The sequence below is a fragment of the Rhinolophus sinicus genome, chromosome 17, assembly GCF_057876585.1.
Source record: "Rhinolophus sinicus isolate RSI-liver-muscle chromosome 17, RSI-T2T, whole genome shotgun sequence".
Lineage (NCBI taxonomy): Eukaryota > Metazoa > Chordata > Mammalia > Chiroptera > Rhinolophidae > Rhinolophus > Rhinolophus sinicus.
The window spans coordinates 86,766,328-86,785,666 of record NC_142517.1 but is presented as its reverse complement, the minus strand read 5'-3'; the positions used below and the strand labels follow the sequence as shown (position 1 = coordinate 86,785,666).

General features: G+C 36.0%; 1 protein-coding gene across 3 annotated transcripts in view; it reads left to right on the top strand.

Moving 5' to 3' along the window:
* ZNF654 (zinc finger protein 654) overlaps positions 1–19,339 on the top strand; it is an 88,175-nt gene that overhangs the window by 58,301 nt on the left and 10,535 nt on the right. For 2 of the 3 annotated variants that reach the window (XM_019745428.3, XM_074333262.2), the window contains exons 4-6: positions 5,676–5,811; positions 8,487–8,689; positions 9,314–9,453. In XM_019745428.3, coding sequence (XP_019600987.1) covers positions 5,676–5,811; positions 8,487–8,689; positions 9,314–9,453 — 479 coding nt within the window. The remainder of the gene's footprint in view (positions 1–5,675; positions 5,812–8,486; positions 8,690–9,313; positions 9,454–19,339) is intronic. The other variant, XM_074333266.2, reaches the window with a different exon arrangement.

Sequence of the window (19,339 nt, the reverse complement as noted above, 5' to 3'; positions counted from 1 at the left end):
GAGCCATCTGGGAGCTCAGCGGCAGCTCAGCTCAAGGTGCCATGTTCAATCTTAGTTGCAGGGGTACTGCCCACCATCCCTTGCAGGACTCGAGGAATCGAACTGGCAACCTTGTGGTTGAGAACCCACTGGCCCATGTGGGAATCGAACTGGCAGCCTTTGGAGTTAGGAGCATGGGGGAGCTCCAACCACCTGAGCCACCGGGCTGGCCCCATTACTATAATTTTGAGACTAGAAGTCACTTTAGTAATTGTTTAATCCAACAATCCCTTATTTTACATACCAGAAAGTTAAGCTTCAGTAGAGTTGAGGTTTCTAGAAGCAGTACAGGGGTCTAAGTCTTACTCTCAACCCAGCATTCTTACTAGTATTCCCTAATCTATTATATGAAATGATGTAATAACTGTTTACAATAATGTATATGTCAAAAGAATAGTTTTAAAAAAATGTTTTTTACTTATACTGTCTTACATGCTTCTTGGTCTTAACATTTTAAAACCTTTTTAAAGACTGCCTTACTGGGGAGAGGGAGGAAGGAGAAACTTTAATGTGGTTATTTGAGTTGACAGCATATGAAGGCCTAGACTAGATTGTAAGCTCTTAGAAGTGGCAAGGAAGTAGATCAGAAGATATTAAAGAAAACTGACATGATATTAGGATCAACCGAAAAAGATGAGTTTAATATTTGATTCCAAACACAAATACAAAAACAAGTAATACCTAAAACCAGGAGTTTCTAGACTTCTGATATCATACCCATCCAGGTTTTTAAAAAAAAGTTTGAGCACATATCCCCAGTATATATGTATTTGTTATTTATGTACATGTACTAATACTATATACATTACAAAATATAAAAATACATTTAAAAGAGATATTTAAAAATAATGTTTTAACATTGTAAAAACTTGAATGACACTAATGTGATTGAATGTGCTTTTTTTTGAAAAATTTTAACACTTGGTCATATGGTAATTCAAAGTCTTAATTTCAAGTTCAGTACTTTGATACTTGGTTTTAATAGCTGTCATAGGTGGAAAAAGATACCTTTGATAGATCCGCATGGCAAAATTTTTGTTTCTAAATTATGCTTCTCAGTTGTAAATGCCCTTGACCAAATATACAAAGTTTTGTTGAAATTTGAGTGCTAAATTTCCAGCGTTCCGAAAGCTAATCAATGTTTCTTGAATACTAACCATTTTTAACAAATGAATTGAAAACTCATTAAAATGCTCCAGTTGAAAGATTTTTCAAGGGAAAATTCTAATTTAAGCTTTTTAATGATATAGATACAAGTATTATAGGTGGCATTGATTTTTGGCAACAATAATCATGTAATGATGCAAACACTTCCAAACATTCATTTTAAATGACTTTCTTCATAAGAACTTTCTTTTGAAAAGCAGTAACTTTTTCATTGTTATACTGTCCTCTTTATATGGACAAATTCGGAATGTTTATTTTTCAAAAACATCAGGTAAATACTCCATAGGAACTTAATCACAGAAAAGAATTGCAAATTTGTGATAATTGTCTTTTTCTAAAAGAAAACTGCATTAATATCTTTAAATTTTACAACTTTCTGATGTGCTTTGCCATAAGATAATGAATGAAAATGTAATAATAAAAGATACTGATCACTCTCATCTCTTTTCATAGTATTGTAAATATTTTATTGTATTTTAAAGGCTCTGTTTTTATAAAATTAACCACCATGAAGACTTTTTATATTTTTGCTTTCATTTACTACAATAGCTTGCTAATGAATGAATAAGATTGGTATTCTATCATTTTCTTCTGAAATTTACATTTCATTAAAAGTAAGACATATTGCATTGTGCTTCTACTTACACGTAGTTCCATAGAATCCTATTTTGATGAAAAAAGCACTTATTATTGAGAATGTATCTTTAATGTATCTTTCCTTTCTTGACTTTGAAGAAGCTTTAAACTACCTAGGAAGTAAGATGTTAACACTAAATAACGCAAGGCCTTTCTCTTATGTGAGAAACACCAGAAGAGTGGACTGGTAGAGATTTTCAATACTGCAGGAGAAAGAATGAAGTTTATTATGGATTGAGGTAGCTAGCGGAGGCTTCTCAGGGAAAAGTGGGCCTGTGGAAAAATAGTTAGGAAAAGGTTTAGATATGTTTACGGAAAGGTTTAGATAGGTTTATAGGAAGTTGTAGGACAGGGGTGTCCAAACTTTTTTCAACGTTTTTCATCAAGGGCCATATGCGGTAAAATACACAAACAGCCGGGCCACTCACTCGAGGTGAAGTATGTATTGCCTCACCTGGTTTATTTAAGTAAACTAAATATATTTTTGGAATTTCCTGCGGGCCAATAAAAAATGGATTGCGGCCCATGGGCCGCAGTTTGGACACACCTGTTGTAGGAGAAAGAGCATGATGTGAGAAAAACCATAGGAAAGAAGTACAAGGTGAGTTTGAGAGATATGGAAGAGACCAGATTGGAGAAAAGACTTCCTGAAGTGTAGCAGATGAATGAATGAGTAGGTAGGTAAGTACAGAGGTCCTTATATATGAAATTGGAGCATTAAGACTTTCATCCTGTGATAAGTTGTCGAAGGGTTCAGATTAAGTGTGTAGAACAGTCAGAACACTGACCTGCAGTTTCATAGACATGTTCCAGTGGCCAGATAGAGTTTAACAAAGTGGCATCGAGTTCATGGAAGAAAAATCTTCTAGAACGAAACATTAAGCCCACGCCACATGGATTCTAAAAGAGTGAGGGAAGGAGTTGTGTTTTCTCTACCTCTGGCAGTGACACAGGGTTGAATAGAAGTTTCTGAGGGAATTAATGTTTAGCGCCGTGCAGTTGGTATCAGTGACAGCAGACAACTTAATAAAGGATTAGGTTTATATATAGGTCAAAATCTTTAAGTAAACCTCCTACAAAATACAATATGTATATACTCTATAAAAGATAAGTTGTGTATTCTGCAGTGATTTCAGTGTTTCCTTTTTCACTTTGGAGGCCTTTTGATTGAATATCATCCAACAAACCATCATACTATTTAAGGAAGGAGGAGCCAAAAGATACTTACAAACTTATTTGTTTTCTTTCGTCCTGTGTCTTTTTAAATAGGCGAAAATGAAATGTTTATTTCATCTTTATTTCCTATCCAGAGCTATTTCTCATAGAAGTGGTCTCCAAAATATTATGTACTTAAGAAGTACACACACAAAAAACAAAACTCATATTTTTTTTCATTTTAGAAAGATTAACTGAAACTAATTTACTAATTTTTAATGGAAGGATTTATGGGAATACAAGTATATAATTTATAGTGTAAACATTTATGAAAGTACAGACTAATTGTAGGAGGTGCAATCAATAAGTATGTCAAAATTGACTATGGCATAGGGGTTATTAGATTTACAGATCATCAGTGCTTTCCCCTAGAAATTTTGATTCAGTAGGTTTGAACTGGGGCCTGGAAATCTGTTAACAAGACCTCCAAGTGTTTCTTAGTTTCAGCCAAGTTTAGGAAATTATCAATAGACCCGTTTCACCATGTCTTAGGCCTAAGTCCAGTTCTAAGCCCCGCAAGTGCTAATGGCTGCATGAGTGATTGGTGCCTCACTAACTCTAAGACAGTAAGGAAGATGGGTTGTCCAAGGGCCCAGCAGCAGAGCTAAAGCTCCCCAGGTGATTCAGGGGCAAGCATCCAGCTCACTTGATTTCTTGTGCTTTGATTGGATCAAAAGCCAGCTTGAATTTTAGGGGCACCAATATGTGTGTGTCTAGTGTAATTTAGGAGTTTGTTTACCTTGAGGTTTTAAATTGATTGTTTTTAACCATGAATCTGTTGCCACAGATAATTACTATGTTCCATGTCTTTAAAAAAGCATAGCTGATCAATAACTTTATATCTTATTTTTATGAATGCTATATAACATGCTGACACATGGAAATGTAGAAATTAATTTTATACTGAGGCAATTGAGTGCCCTAAAATAAAATATTTATTCAAAATTTTAAAATATACTGGAAGAAAAAATAGCTAGTATTTATTAAGTGCTTACTACGTGCCAGGCATTGTATCAAGCACTTTTTAATACTCTATATTATTTAATCCTCACAACAATCCTATGAAGGTGGTGTTTTTAGTATCCTTTTTGCAGAGGAGTTAACTGAATGAGCACAGAGAGGTTAAGTAACTTGCCCATTGTTTATAGGGTTTTTGTTTGCTTGCCTGTTCTTTTTAATTTGGGAATGTCCTAAATGACTTCCAGAAGATACTTTCATGTTTTGACTTAATGATCCTTTGACTTCTTTGAATGAATGATGATCATGAACTTTGATTTCTTCTACTGCCTCCTTGTATAAAACAAAGAAAACCTCTTGTATATTTTAACATGGAATGAGAAGTGACATGTAGATGTCATTTTGGAACGTTCAAATGAAAGAACATAACAATTTAATAAAAGGGAAGTGTTTATTGTTACTCTGAGTATGTAGCTTGGTGATTTATCTGATAAGCAAAATTTGTAAATATACATATATTGTTTTATCCTGAAGCTTTGCTTTAAAACTGTTATTAAGTTTTTAATGTCAGGGATTTTTTTTTGAGCACAGCAAGAAATTCTGGCAATTATTTGTGTTTTAATTGATGTGCAATTTATTCAAAATTTTATTTAACATTGCCAATTTTAATATCTAGTTTTTTCTTAAGGTTTTAAATTCAAATTATGCATTAAAAAAATCTATTCATACTTTCACTAGGCCTTCAGTTAATTTTTTTAAATTACCAAATTAAATACCCTGAAACATTTTAAAACACGATACTAAATAAAGTATATGACAAGTTAAAAAAGCATAATCAAATAATTAAATCTTGTAAATCTAAATATAATAAATCAATTTATAAATTCAGTATAAACCAAGTTCTCCTTAATATTAAACATTGCTTACAAACTACACTGCTGTCACATAATTCATATTACAATCACAAGTCTAAGATAAAATTCTCTAAAAACATTTCAAATATCTTTTTTTAAAAATCCCAGAAAATGCATAGACAAATTATCAGTTAATACCCAACTTATCAATACATTTTTACCTTAAACATAATGCAAAGTTTTCATGTTATAGGTTGGATTCATTCCTTTAGCCTGTTTTTCCTTTATCCCAAGACTCCAAATCTACTTGTACAATAAAGTGGAATAGAATTTCCATCTTGCAACCTTCTATCACAACTAAGATTATATATACATTTGGGATCAGGGCAGGCCACCTACATCTGTCTACCTGCCAACCAGTCTGCATTGCACCCCTGTACCCCCTTCTTATTGTCAGGCTCTTGCCTGCCGTTAACAGAAACTTTAAGTTTTTTCCCTTAGGTTTTTGCAACCTGGTTCTTTTCCTAGAAATGATGCATCCATTAAGTTTTTCCCTTAGGTTACACTTCATCCCTGTTACTATGGGATTTCCTAAGTCCAATTATGTACAAACTGTGTAACCTTTGGCATTAAAGTCTATTTGTGTACTGATGGGGTTTGGACACCCTACTTAGGTTACTTAGCAACCCTTTCTCTTTTATAATTTAATAGCCTCACTGGCCATCAGTCATTTTATTGACAATGATGATCAAGTTTAGTTTTTAACCCCTTTAAATTCACAAAGCCAAAATGATTTTTCTCTCCTAGGAATGCCAGAATCACCTCCGCAGATATGGAAATGTGAATCTGGAACTGGTGACTCGAATCATTAGAGATGGTGGCCCATGGGAAGATCCAGTGTTGCAAGCTGTTCTTAAAGCCCAGCCAGCATCTCAGGAGATAGGTACTTCAGGAAACTCAAAATCCAAACCAACATTTGTGAGAAGTGAACACAATTTCATTTTCTAACTAGAGCAGTTATAGTGATTCTTCTTTATTTTATAATACTGAATAAGAGTTACGTATTTTCACATGAAGTGTGTTTAATTTGTTGTACTAAACTGTCCTAAGAGTGATTTTTGACACCAGATTAGGTACATTTATTTCTAGTAATTTCCCATTCTAATGTGATTCAGTGTGTTAACACCTTTACTGTCCAGATGTTACTTACCTACAGAAAATTCATTTGTTTTTGTCATTTCAGTTTGTATTTTTTAAATCTATTTAAGTAGGAATAGCTTTATAAAACAAAACAAAATACCCTGCATAAGCACGTGGGATCTCCCTTATACAGGAAACTCGTTCAATTTTTGTTACCACTACTGTTTATCCTACACCTAGCCCAGTGCCTGGTACAGAGTAGGTGCTCAATATAAGTATTTGTTGATTAAATGAATGACCACTTGATGACTGCATAAGTGAATGAGTGACGAATTGAATAAGTAAGTTTCAATTCCAAATACTCTAGCGCAGTATTTCCCAAACTTCATCCATTAATAGAACTTAAATTTTCTCTCACTCCCTTACCACCTGCATACTTCTTTGACATGACCTCTTCTGAACCCTAGATCCACAGTCGTTCCTGTGGGCCAAAATTTTCTTGTGAGGTAGGAGGCTCTGTCAACTCCTTCTAGTTAATTCTTTTAAAAAATATTTGCCATATTACTCCTGAGTCACAAAACATTGTGGATCACCAAAACTTAGAATGTAAGCTCAGACATAGTGAATAAGCACAAAACTGGAAAACATTTGAAAGGATAGAGAGAGCCTATGGAGTGCAATTATAAGATGGCCAAAGGGAAAAGACAAGAACTCCCAGTTCTGGAACCATTCAGACCTTGGTCTGGTGAGGAATACACTTCACAACACAGGTTGTGCTGAGCAGGTTAGGATCTTTCCATTTGTTCCAGGTTAAGGGGTGGGGGTGGATTGTGAGTAGAGTTGAGTGGAGAAGGGGCTGAAGTGCTTGGGCTTACGAGCAAGCTGACCTCAAGATGCAAGTGTGGAGGACTGCAAGAGGGAAGTGAGAGAAGATGAAGAGATGGGGCCAGGAGAAGTAGTGCAGAGCGGTGGGATGAGACTGGCGGTAGGAACAGACTAGGAGGAAAGGCTAAGGTATATGTGACAGTGGTGGAGGTATATACCCAAGGGAATCAGAGGAGACTGACACTTGATGTGAGAGTCTGGGGAAGGATAAAAAAGCTGAAGAGGGAGGCATTTAGAACTGAGGTGGAAGAGTTGGAATGCCGAGTAAAAGTATGAAGAGTCAAATATAAGGAAGGCAAGGGTGACAGACTGAAGGAAATATGAGGAGACTGGGGACTGACGCCAGAGGGAACAGGAGCTAGACAAAGGCAGAGCTTCAGAAGGAAAGAAAATGGGAGAAGAAAAGTTGGGCTTTTAAAGGGGAGCTTTTAGGCTTCTCTGAGTAGGAGCTAGAACAAACCTGTTGTGGGTTGGTGTGAGGGCTGATGGCCTCAATACATGTATATATATATAGTCCTTCATACAGTCCTTTCCTACTTACACTAACATACCTCACTCTGGGAAAAGCTGCTCTAGAGCCTCCTTCATACTGGTGACTCTCCTGTAGTTGGTGATCATTAGGTAAAGACTAGTCTGAAGTTTATCTTTGCATGAATGGTACAAATCAGTGTCTGCTTATCACAGATTGTAAACAGAATTGCAAGGCAAATGTTGAAGCCCAAATAAAACCTCACTCATAGCATTTTAGAAGCTAATGATTAAACATATATAACTAATTAAAATACATTTGGTTTGAAATGAAATACGGGTTCTAATTCCTGCTCTGTCACTTAATTTTTGTCCTTGGGCAAGTCATTTGACCTCTCTGAGCCTCAGTTCTATAATCTGTAAAACAAATACTGTGATACCTGTAATAAGATTGTTGTTAGGCTTCAATAAACGTATGTAGATAAAGATGTTTGTATATTTTTAAATTGTGTAAAAGCAAGTATTTATTATTATCCTTAGCAATACAGGACAATATATTAATAAGCAGCCCTAGTTGGCACTACTTTTGGCTTAATCTTTTGTTGAAAAGTAATGAAATATATTTCTTTTACAGTTTAACTTTTTCATTAATTCAGATTATATTTCTATAATTAATCTGAATTAATGTGGTTGAATTAATGTAGTTTTAAAGACAAATTAGGATTCTGCCTTTTAACCTTTACAATAATGAAAATATTGGGCAGTAAGAAGATGAAGTACATAATCTTAGACTAGAAAGAAATTCCAGACCCCATGCTATTTGAAACATATTTTAACATATTAGTGAAATGAAAAAATAATTTCATGTTTTTTTTTTTAATTTTTTTACTTTTTAGACTGAGAAGAAATTGACAGTATTGTTTTGGTGTCGCTGTTAATTCCATTTTCCAGTCATGTAACTCTATATTCTTTTCACAACTAAACTCCAACTAAGAAAATGCTGTTTAATTAAATAACTGGTTAATCAGCTAGGTACCAAACGTTAAAGATAAAGTTTCAAACAACAGAGTTTAAGAGAATCTTTTCTTGAGAGTAATAAGAGTCTGTTTTCTTTTTTTAATATAGTGAACAAATACTTAAGTTCTGAAAATCCACTATTCTTTGAACTACGTGCCAGATACCTAATTGCTTGTGAACGCATACCTGAAGCAATGGCTCTTATTAAATCTTGTATAAGTCACCCAGAAATCAGTAAAGACTTATACTTCCATCAAGCACTCTTCACATGTCTATTTATGTCACCTGTAGAAGATCAGCTACTCCGGGAGGTATTGTTTAAGATTTTTGTTTTGTTTGCCTATCATCATTTTAACCTTACAAAAAAAAAAAAAAAAAGAAGAAAGAAAGAAAAAAGCCCATTCTTGTTAAGTTCCTTTTACAGTAATAGCAAAGGTTTTAGGATTACATTATCTAGGTGTGTGCTCTTTGGCACCATTCTTTAAGCTCATGTTGAATTAGACAGGATCTGATATTAAATGATGAAATTAACAAAACATTCATTAATAAGCATTTATGTTGAGTTTCTGGTGTGACAAATAAAAACTGAGAAGCATTATGATTTTGCCTTTTAAATAAAATACTAAGAACTTAAATATTCATGTTTGTTATTTTGTTTTTTCAAGATGAAAGAATTAATCTTTTCCTAACACTATGGACACTACCTACCTACAAGTTACGGATTTTAATGAGATTAAAAGTAGTCGTTGTAAACTGTAGGTGCTATATAGTAAAACTACCATATGAAACCATGAGAAGTGTTCTGTACAAGTCATCGTCTTTGTAGAAGAAAATTAGAAATTATTTTTTTCTGAATGTGTAATTTAAACATTTATTGCAACTAGCTTTTTAGATATTTTTAATGATATGAACTAACTTTTCTTTTCCTCTTATAGCATTTATTGAAAACTGATTGTAAGAGTGGAATTGATATCATCTGTAACACTGAAAAAGAAGGCAAGACTATGTTAGCCTTACAACTCTGTGAATCTTTTCTTATTCCACAGCTCCAGAATGGGGACATGTACTGTATCTGGTAAGTGTTTCTAATACAGAAATTGAAATGGTAATATGAGGAACAGAAGGAAGACTGGTTAGCAGAGTTTGGACTTTTATATTTTTTTAAAAGTTATGGGAAAATGTTAAACAAGAAACTGTAATAGTTTGTAAGACTTAAAGATTAAAATAAAAAGATAATATGCCAGTACTAGATAGTGTAAATGTTTAAGGTATGTGTCATAATGAAACAATTATATTTAAAATTAAACTTGGAGTGTAATAAAGACACTCCAATTTAGAGCAGTTTTAGGTTTACAGTAAAATTAAGAGGGAGGTACAGACATTTCCCATGTACCCCACTTTTTCAAATATCAGTATCAGAATGGTACAATTTTTTTTTATCAAGGATGAACCTACACTGACACATCATAATCACCTCAAGTCCAGTTTACCTCAGGGTTCACTTCTGGTGTTACAGATTCTATGGGTTTGGACAATTCTATGATGACATGTATCCATCATTATAATATACAGAGTATTTTCACTGCCCTAAACATCCTCTTTGTTCTGCCTATGCATCTATTCCCCCAGCCCCCACCTCTGGAAAGCACTGATCTTTTTTGTGTCTCTTGTTTTGCCTTTTCCAGAATATTATGTGTAGCCTTTTCAGAATGGCTTCTTTCACTTAGTAATACACATTTAAGGTTCTTCCATGTCTTTTCATAGCTTGATAGCTCATTTCTTTTTAGTGCTAATTAATATTCCATTGTCTGGATGGACCACAGTTTATATATCCATTCACCTACTGAAGGACATGTTGGTTGTTTCTAAGGTTTGGCAATTATGAATAAAACTGCTGTAAACATCTGAGTTCAGGTTTTTGTGTGAACATGTTTTCACCTCCTTTGGATAAATACCAAGGAGCACAACTGCTAGAATGTATGGTAAGAGTGTGCTTAGTTGTGTAAGAAACTGCCAAACTGTCTTCCAAAGTGGATGTTCCCTTTCTTATTCCCACCAGCAAAGTGAGCGTTCTTGTTGCTCATCGTCACCAGCATTTGGTGTTGTCAGAGTTCGGCCATGCTAATAGGTGTATAGTGGTATCTCATTGCATTTCCCTGATGACATATGATGTGGAACAACTTTCATATGCTTATTTGCTCTCTGTATACCTTCTTTTATGAAGTGTCTGTTGGCCCATTTTTTTATTAGTTGCATGTGTACAAAACACGGTAATACTTAGACATTTATCATTTATACCCCTCACAAAGTGATAAGCGCCCTCCCCCATTCTACTACCCCTCTGCCATTTTTTAAAATCCACTTGTTTTCTTACTGAGTTTAGAGTTTTTTGTCTATTGTGGGGAACAGTCCTTTATCAGATGGGTCTTTTATAAATATTTTCTCCCAGTCTGTGGCTTGTCTTTTAATTCTCTTGATACTGTCTGTTATAGAGCAGAGGTTTTTAATTTTAATGAAGTCCAGCATATGAGTTATTTCTTTAATGGATCATGTCTTTGGTGTTATGTCTAAAAAGGCATCACCATACTCAAGGTCATTTAGGTATTCTCTTATGTTATCTTTTAGGAATTTTATAATGGTGCATTTTATGTTTAGGTCTGTGATCCATTTTGAGTTAATTGTGAAGGGTATTAGGTGTGCATCTAGATTTTTTTTATGTGGATGTCCACTATTTCTAGCACCATTTGTGGAAGAGACTACCTTTGCTCCATTGTATTGCCTTTGCTCCTTTGTCAAAGATCAGTTGACTATATTTATGTGGGTCTATTTCTGGGATCTCTGTTCTGTTCCATTGATCCACTTGTATGTGTCTATTCTTTAACCAATATAACAGTGTCTTCATTATTTTAGCTTTATAGTAAGCCTTGAGGTTGGGTAGCACCGGTCCTCCAACTTTGTTCTTCTTCAACATTGTATTGGCTATTCTGAGTCTTTTGCCTCTCCATATAAACTTTAGAATCAGTTTGTCAATGTCTATAAAATGGCTTGCTGGGATTTTGATTGGGATTGCACTAAATCCATAGATCAGGTTGGGAAAAACTGATATCTTCCTATCTATGAACATGCAAAATCTTTCCATTTATTTAGTTCTTTGATTTAATTCACCAGAGTTTTGTATTAGGTTGGTGTAAAAGTAATTGAGGTTTTTGCAATTGTTTTTAACCTTTTAAACCGCAGTTATTTTGTACCATCCTAATAGTTTTCCTCATGTAAATCTTGTACATATTTTGTTAGATTTATACCTAAATATTTCATTTTTGAGGTGCTAATGTAAAGGTATTGTGTGAATATTTGTGTTTTTAAACATTTTAACAATTAAGTGCTATTAGGTGAAACCATGAATAATAGTTATAAAAAATTCTAATAACTTCTGCCTCCCCTCCAGTACACATACACACACATACACACACACCACCACCACCACCACCACCATCACTTTGACATGTCATTAATTCTTAAGGGAAAACTAGGTTTCATTTATCAAACATAATAATCTGAAATGATATGGCCTATAAACATTTTTTAATCAATGCTTTTGAATTTTAAATTCTTAATTATTTAAAACAATAGTTTGAAGGACGATTTAAAGCTAAACTCATTTAATATTCTTGTTTTATAGATTAAAATCTTCAGACTAAGAGAATCAAATAATTAATATCAGAGCTGAGTCTAAACTAGTGGACTTACCTTCTAGGAGAGTATACTTTTAGTTCGATTACATACATTTTATTCAAAAGTTTACCCTGTCAATTGGAATTTCAAATAGAGGAAGGGATCAGGAGGCAGTGACAAGACATACACTTAACTATTACCATTTATTGATACGTAGTTATTCCTAAACAGAATAGTCATGACTGTTACAGTAGATCTTTTCCTATGGGGATAGGAATGTTATTTACCCTTGGCTGTATTAAACTATTTATACAGGATATCTTTAGTGTTTTATTTTAATGTAGTCTTAAGTAAACCGGAATCAAGTGTAAACAGCAAGAAGCAGGAAAATGTATTTTCTTCTTTTCTTTGCTAACCAATTTCTACTCTTTAGGGAGGGACCTTAAAAATAGAACAGTGCCTATCTTTCCTGCTCCTGACCACAGTCACCCTCTAAGAATAGAAGCAGGGTGTGCGACTCCCAGCTGCCTAACTGGAAAGGAATCTTTAGCCTGCTTCTCTGTCCTTCCGAGTAGGCTGAGTTCTGACTGTCTGCCTTCTTGTGCCTATTTCTTCCACCTCTCATCTATGTTTCTGAATATTGGGATACTTTTTCTTGCTTCTAAAAATTGGTTTTTACTGTAACTTGAAGAGCAGGATTCTTTCCAGCTACAAGGTCTGTGAACCACCTTACCCTTTATCCCCCCTCTTTTAGGACAGAACCTGATCACAGTCCAGTCTTGCTCTATCTCAAGCCAGTTGAGTAAGCTACTAACCCCATTTCTGTCACCATCACTAAATAAATAATAAATAATACAGTAATAGCAGCTGCTAATTGTTGCTAAATGCCTCCTATAGTCTGCTTTATATGTGCATTATCTCATTTATTCCAACAATTTTATGGGGTAGATAATATTATGCCCAGGCCATTCAATATTAAATCATGAAGCCAGGATTCAAACCCAGGCAGCCTGACTCACAGCCTCTACTATTAAACATTACTTACTATAAATGGGTCAAGTATGAAAATAAATCTATGTTGTAAGGATAGCTGTAGACCCTGTTATAGCTTATTCTCTGCAACTCGATAACTTGATGATTTTTATTAGTACTTAGCTATCTGGGAAATGTGTTTGTACACCAAGTTGGTGCTCTTTCCTGAAGGACCTTCTGTTTGAAAACATAAGCTTCAATAAACATTCCCTTAGATCTTCACAAAGAAGACTATCAGTGGTTTTTAGGGTACAATATTTTTTTATCCTCTTTTCTGAAGAGGAAAGTTTTTTTTCCCCTTCAAGACCCAGTATACAAGTAAAACCTGACACTCCTTTTGTAAATTCAGTCAAAATGGAACTTCATAACCCCATCCTGAGATTCTGCTTTCACTGCTAGGAAGCTAAAATCCATACTGGTAGCCCTCTCCTGGCAAATCTATTAAGAAATTAGTATTACATTTTGTTTGCCAAGTTTCCTCCTGAATTAACAGAGACAAAGGGAAGTAAGATTTCTCTCTTCAGAAAAGAGGAAAAAAAAATATTGTACCTTAAGAATGTCTCTCTAAGGAGTCTCAATTTTTTGGAGTAAGTTGGAGAATAAATATATTCATTTCTAATATGTTAAACATTCATTTATGTAATTTTGAATATTTTTCCATAATTTCCTGCTTACTGTTTTTGTCTTTAAATCAGTTGCAGATATGCCACATCTCTTTAAACACCATTGATCCGTTTGCCTTTTTCCATCCATATCTCTATGTTTATAATACACCCCTTAGTAAGAATGTCCATCATCTTTTACTTCATTCCATGTCTACATTTCCTTTTAATATGCTTCCTCAAGAGGCTTCCTCTAAATGCTTTTAGCATTTAAGAACACATTTTTTTTTTCCAGATTACTAACTAACAAATATTTATTGAATAAATCTCATTGCTTGGTACAATTAAGATTATAAAGACAAGGAAAGCATACAGGAAACTTGTTTTTTAATTAAACATCAGTATATACCACACATTTTACCTAGATATTTTCACTTAGCTCTCTCAATTCTTTTTGTATATAGGAAAACTATGGATAAGAGATAAAAGTCACACAGCTACTAACAAAATGAGGTTGGAATTTATGCTAGTCTGCTTGCACGTCACAGCATACTAGTTGAGGAAAAATGTAGTATAGGCGTACCTCAGAGATATTGCAGGTCTGGTTCTAGCCACCACAATAAAGAGAGCATTGCAGTACAGGAAGTCATAATCTTTTTACCCATGGAGGGTCTTGCCTTCAATTTGTAAAAAAATTGCAACATCTATGAATTGCAGCAGTGAATCGCAATAAAACGAGAGATGCCTGTATTTATTGAAAGGATACTGGGGTATGACATGAGCCACAAAAAGGATAGGGATACTCTTGGTCCTTAAAAGAGAAGTGCTATCTGGGACAATGAGATTGCTAGGATTTTTTAAAAATTTGTCTCTTTTGTGCCAGTTGGTTCCAGTCTCTCCCATTGCAGACCAGAAGGAATGCCAACAGTCCCCAGACTTCATAGTTTAGAGTTGAGAACATTCCAGGGACTCTGACTGGGGTCTGTTTCCTATTCCTAAATTAATATCTTAAGGAGGGTCACATAGGAGACATGGCCACTTGGGGTTCCATCCAATCTTGTGTATTAGGGCTATTGCCAGAAAAGGGTACCTTACTGTAAACTGGGCAGTGCCATTGGATAATGTCCTATTGATATTTAGGTCTCTCTTATTCTCAGTCTCATGTTTTTGCCACTACTTCCACTACACAATATGTCATTGAAGAGATGTATAATGTATTAATATTTGGGGAAATAGGACCTATAAAATAAAGCAAGGAAGTATGTGAAAGGTGTGAAATCAAAAGAGGGATAAGATCTGTTCTGAAGTAGTTGTCACTTTAGTTTGGGGTATTCATGAAGAGGCACTTGATATGGACTTTGAAAAAGATAAGCTCACCTTAGAAATAAAGAAATACTTTCCAAGTACAGTACACGGCATAAATGAAAGTGAGAATAAATGAAGCAAATTAACTGATAGTTAGGAGACTAACCTAGAATAGTGTCCAGGATTCAAATCCTGATGCTTCTGACTCCAAAACCTATGTTTTGGTTGCTATTCCAACTGTGCCACATACTGAATAAGCACTAAATGAAATGATCTGGAAGGCTGGAAACATTGGGTTTCTTTTTTTTTTTTTTTTGTATTTTTTAAAAAAGATTTTTTATTAAAATATAGCTAACAGACAGTATTATATTAGTTTTAGGTGTATATCATAATTATTCAACAGTACCCACCTAGCACTATACGTAGTTATTAACACATTACTGATTATATTCCCTGTGCTAAAGAAGTGATCGCCATGATAAGTCCAGCAGCCATCTGACACTGTACCATGCTATCAATATTATTGATCTTTTCCTGCCTTTTAAAATTTTTCAGTTAGTTGACAATATTATTTTATATTAGTTTCAAGTGTATAACATAGTGGTTAAACATTTATATAATTTAGGAAGTGATGCCCCTGACTAGTACCACCTGGCACTATAATAGTTATTACCATATTATTGATTATATTCCCTATATTTTAGATCCCCATGACTATTTTGTAACTACTAACCTTCACCTTTTTCACCCTGCCCCCAATGCCTTTCCCATCTATCACCCCAATAGATGTAGTACCCATCTGACACCATACATAGTTATTATAATCTTATTGACTATATTTCTTATGCTATACCCTGCATCCCGTGACTACTGCATAACAACCAATTTATACTTCTTAATTCCTTCCCCTTTTCACTCACCCCAACCCTCAACACATCTGGCAATCATCAAAATGTTCTCTGAGTTTGTTTCTGTTTCATTTGTTTATTTTGTTCTTTAGATTCCACTTATAAGTGAAATCATATGACATTTGTCTTTTGCTGTATGACTTATTACACTCATCACAGTACTCTCTAGGTCCATCCATGTTGTTGCAGATGGCAATATTTCCTTCTTTTTTATGGCTAATATTCCATGTATATATATACCACCTCTTCTTTATCCATTCATCCATTCAGGGACACACACCCAAGTTGCCTTCATATCTTGGCTCATGTAAATAATGCTGCAATGAACATATGGATGAGCATGTGCCCTTGAAGTAGCATTTTGGGTTTGTTCGGATAAATATCTAGAAGTGGGATTACTGGGTCCTTCTTTGTCTCATTATAGTCTTTGTTTTAAAGTCTGTTTTGTCTGGTATAAATATTGCTACCTTTTTGTTTGTTTGTTTTCATTTTCATGAGATATCTTTTTCCATCCCTTTCAGTCTGTGTGTGTCTTTCAATCTGAAGTGAGTCTCTTGTAGGCAGCGTATGTAAGGGTCTTGTTTTCTTATTCATTCAGCTCCCCTCCCTTTTGATTGGAGCATTTAATCCATTTACATTGAAAGTAATTTTTGATAGGTATGTAGTTGTTGCCCTTTTATCGTTCATATATATATACATATATATATTTTTTTCCATCTTAAAGCAGTCCTTCTAAGATTTCTTGTAATTCTGGTTTGGTGTTGATAAACTCCTTTAGCTTTTTCTTGTCTGGGAAGCTCTTTATCTGCCATTCCATTCTAAATGATAGGTTTGCTGGGTAGAGTAATCTTGGTGGTAGGTCCTTGCTTTGCATCAGTTTGAATATTTCCTGCCAGTCCCTTCTTGCCTGCAGAATTGCTGTTGAGAAATGAGCCAACAGTCTTATGGGGGCCCCCTTGTTGGTAACTAACTGCTTTTAAGATTCTTTGTCTTTAACCTTTGGCATTTTACTTAATGATGTGCCTTGGTGTGGACCTCTTTGGGTTCATCTTGTTTGGGACTCTCTGTGCTTCCTGGCCTTATATATCTATTTTCTTCACCAGGTTAGACAAGTTTTCTGTCATTATTTCTTCAAACAGGTTTTTAATTCCTTGCTCTCTCGCTTCTCCTCCTGGTACCCCTATTGTGCGAATGTTGGTACGCTTGATGTTGTCCCAGAGGCCCCTTAAACTCTCCTCAATTTTTTGGATTCTTTTTTCTTTTTGCTGTTCTGATTGGGTGTTTTCTGCTACCTTGTCTTCTATATTGCTGGTTTGATCTCCGCTTCATCTAATCTGTTGATTCCCTGTAATGTATTCTTCATTTCTCTTATTGTATCCTTTATTTCTGACCTGTTCTTTTTTATGTTTTCTATCTTCATTTTTACGTTTCCTATCTCTTTAAGTTTTCCCTGAGGTCATTGAACATCCTTATAAACAGTATTTGGAACTCTGTGTGTAGTAGATTGCTTGTCGCCACTTTAATTCTTTTTCTAGAGCTTTGTTTTGTTTTTATTTGGGACCCGTTTCTTTGTCTCCCCATTTTGGCTGTCTCTCCGTGTTGCGTCTATGCATTAGAAGCAAGTTAGGTCTGCTATTTCTCCCAATCTTAGTAGAGTGGCTTTATGTAGTAGATGTGCTGTGGGGCTCAGTGGCGCAGTCTTCCAGATCACCGGAGCTATGCACTTCAAGTGTGTCCCTTGTGTGGGTAATGTGTGCCCTCCTCTTGTAGTTGAGTCTTGGTTGCTATTTGTATGTCAATGAGAGGTATTGGCCCTCGGGCTCACTGGTTGTTGAGGACCGCCTCTGACTATAGTGGAGGAATTGTGGTGCAGGGGCTGACCCTACAGAGCAGGATCTGCCTCAGCAGTGTTCTGGTGCCTGCCCAATCAGCCCCTTGGATATGTTGTTCTTGGAGGCGGCTGGGTGATGCTCCAGCTCATTTCAAAGCAGGCTACTTGGGGGCGCCAGCCCATCAGGGATCCTTGGAAGAGATCCACTGCAGGTTAAGTTCAGCCACAGCCTGTGCCCCATTCAGGGCCACCTGGCAGGAACCACAAAGAAATCCATAGATGGCTGCCATCCGTGCTGTGCTTGGAAGTGCCTTGAGAGGCCAAGCTGCGAAGCAAGGCTGCCTGCTGCTAGTGCTGGGCTTAGGGATGCTCAGCCAGGGGTACGGGATATGCTCAAGCCAGATGCTGCTTGTTTGGGTTCTGCGAACCTTTGAGAGACCCTAGGAAAGTCTGCAGCATGAGCTAAGGCAGGTGGTTTGTACGAAAAAGCCACTGGAAGCATCTTTGGTGTACCCAAAAGTTGGGCACGATGGTGCCTTGAATCACTAGGGTGTGGCCAACACACGGCGAGACTCAGATATGGCAGCTGCCTACATCTGCACACTGGGAAGAGGGAAGACTCAACAAAGAAACAGTGGCCTCAGCCAGCTCCTCTGTCCAGGACAAAGCTGCCCTCTAGCCCCCGTCCCAAACCAGATACTCAGTTCCCCACCATATGGTTCTGCTGCCTTTCCAGCCGCTGCCCCAGCACTGGAGCTTAGAGGAAGTCCTTGTGTGGTCCCTTTAAGAGAAACCGCCCTCCGTCTCACTCAGTCACAATTTCCGCTGCTTTTCACAACCATCAATTATGGGGACTTCTCTCCCTGGCATATTGGAACCCTGGGCTGGGGTGGGGGAGGGGTCCTCCACAGCCGAGGTACATCTCCCAGTTTTTAATGGTCACATGTGGGTGTAGGACCAGCCTGTTCCGCATCTCTGCCCCTCCTATCAGTCTCGAAGTGGCCTCGCTGTATGTTCTTAGTTGTAGGGTTTCAGGTCAGCAAGATTTTAGGTGATTCTCAATGACGGTTGTTTTTGTAGTTTAGTTGTAATTTTGATGTGGCCCTGAGAGGAGGTAAACACAGTGTATACCTACGGTGCCATCTTGACCAGAACTTGGAAGCATCGTTTGATGTTACTGTAGAAGTACATATGTAAAATTAAAGGGGACTAAGGTGGTTAGCGTTGAGAAAGAATGGTATGGCTGTGGGGAGAAATCTAATTGAAATGTAAAGCCTGTGGAAAATAATCAGGTTAGACTCAAATAGGTTAGAGGAAAGTTTAGTATCATTGACTAATTTAGGAAAAGATAGTTTTACAGGAATAGCATTTGTTCTAAGATGGTTAAGGTGATAGAAAGCAATCTAAATTGAAATATACCCAGACATGGAAATTGGTAAAGAAGTCAGAAGTAGAGATTTGGGAGCAAGTTGTGAAACCCAGTGAGCTTTCTACGGGAGTATATGTTTTAAAAAAAAGTGGGTGGTAGACTAACACTTATGAACACCACACAGCTAGTATGAAATGGAGGTGGAACTTTGGTTTTACTTCCCATCATTTTGTTTTCTGTAT